This window comes from Herpailurus yagouaroundi, unplaced genomic scaffold, assembly GCF_014898765.1.
Source record: "Herpailurus yagouaroundi ecotype Mexico unplaced genomic scaffold, PumYag 188, whole genome shotgun sequence".
Classification (NCBI taxonomy): Eukaryota; Metazoa; Chordata; class Mammalia; order Carnivora; family Felidae; genus Herpailurus; species Herpailurus yagouaroundi.
In genome coordinates this window covers 13,887,436-13,889,046 of record NW_024412419.1, presented here as the reverse complement: position 1 = coordinate 13,889,046, position 1,611 = coordinate 13,887,436, and the positions used below count along the sequence as shown (strand labels likewise).

Sequence of the window (1,611 nt, the reverse complement as noted above, 5' to 3'; positions counted from 1 at the left end):
TTAAAGTCATCGGCCCTCTAAAATACCTCGGACAGGCAGAGAAGGGGACAGCAATCTGTCTCTTCGCAAAGGCGCCGGGTTCCTGAGAAACCATGAGAAAACGAGAAAATACCTGCTTGTCTGGCTGTTAAGTGTTCCCAGTGGGAATTCCCTCGGGACTTTTCAGACAACAAAGTCACCACGCTTACTGTATTAAAAAAAATAACTACTCGCTGTTGTTCCGTGAGCTAGTCCAGGTCTTGAAAGCTCTCCTGTCCCCTCCCAGGGGCCGGGATGGGTCGTGGTCCTGGGGTGGAGCTCAAGCGCTCTGGGGCCGAGGCTCTCGCCCGCCGTTGAGGAGGTCTGTGAGCTCTCCGATGTACTTGATGGTGTACTTCAGCGTCTGGATCTTGGTGAGCGGCTGGCCCCTCTGGCTGTAGACAGGTGGCAGGTAATTCCGAAGGGTGTGCAGGGCGTCGGCCAAGGTCCTCATTCGGAGCTTCTCCCTCTCGCTGGCCTTCCGTCTCCGCTGCACGGACATCCTGACTTTGGCGCCCTTCTGGGTCTTGGGGCCACCAGCGCCCTGCAGGTAAGCAGGCTGGAAGGCTAACACGTTGTAGTCCACCTCCCCCAGGCCACCAGTCCCACGGCCACCGCAGGCACCGCTGCCCCCACTGTTGGCACCTCCGTGCCCACAGGGCAGCCCAGCCACAGCTGGACGGGGAGAAGAAGCATAGGACTCCAGCGATGGAGCCGGAGACAGGCTCTGAGTGGGGGAGGCCTCATTCGACTCAAAGGGCCCTGCCCTGTCGTTCCAGTCCCAGGACGACAGCAGGCCGGGGCTGTCGGAGGGGCCCAAGCCCTCCTCGAGGCCGAGGAAGGTCTCACGCAGGTTGTCCATGCCTGGGTGACAGCTGCAGAGAGAACGGCTCCCTGGCAAGTGAGAAAGAAAGTTCTGCCGCCAGCCAGGGCAAGCTCCCTTTTATGATGGTGGGGGAGAAGTGATAAAGTGGGAAAGAGGGCCGGGTGGGGGGAGTTCAAAGGAGACACCAAGGACCAAGATGGAAAATGAACTCTTCAGGTGTCACTTTCTCCTCATTGATAATTAGCATCTTCCAGCTAAAATGTCTTTAAACAAAAAGGCCTCCAAGAGAAGAAAAAAGGAATTATCTTGTTGTAACTAAACCAATTAAGGCTGCCTAACTAGACTTAGCATTGTCCTGTGGAACTCATTAATGAGGGAGCCAAAGAAAACAAACCTGGGGCAATTTGCAGCAAGGAGGTGGTGGCCCAGAGCCCTGGTGGAGAGTCCCAGGGTGCCCCAGAGGGCCACCATCCCCATTCAGCAAGACCTCCTAGACGTTTCAGAGCAGATGGGGTATCCTGGTGGAGAAGCAGCGTGGTGTAGGGACAGGGAACCCCTCTGGGCTTGGATTCCATGGCATGTCAAATGCGGGCAATTATGACTCTTACTTCAGAGGGCTTTCCAGAAGACAGCACCCAGCAGACACACAGCGAATGCCGATTTCCCTCTTGCCTTCCTCTTCAGCAAATTTTCCTGAGTTGCGCTTCCAACATGCCCACACTCAGAATGACAAAGGCCAGCAGCTCCAGGAAAGCCAGAGCCTTAAT

The 1,611-nt window shown here is 56.0% G+C and overlaps 1 protein-coding gene across 1 annotated transcript; it reads right to left on the bottom strand.

Annotated features, from left to right (window-relative positions):
• Positions 1-298: 298 nt before the first annotated feature.
• MSGN1 (mesogenin 1) lies at positions 299-880 on the bottom strand. The gene has a single exon (XM_040496897.1). It carries the CDS (start codon positions 878-880, stop codon positions 299-301), a length of 582 nt encoding a protein of 193 aa, XP_040352831.1.
• Between the last annotated feature and the right edge of the window lie 731 nt (positions 881-1,611).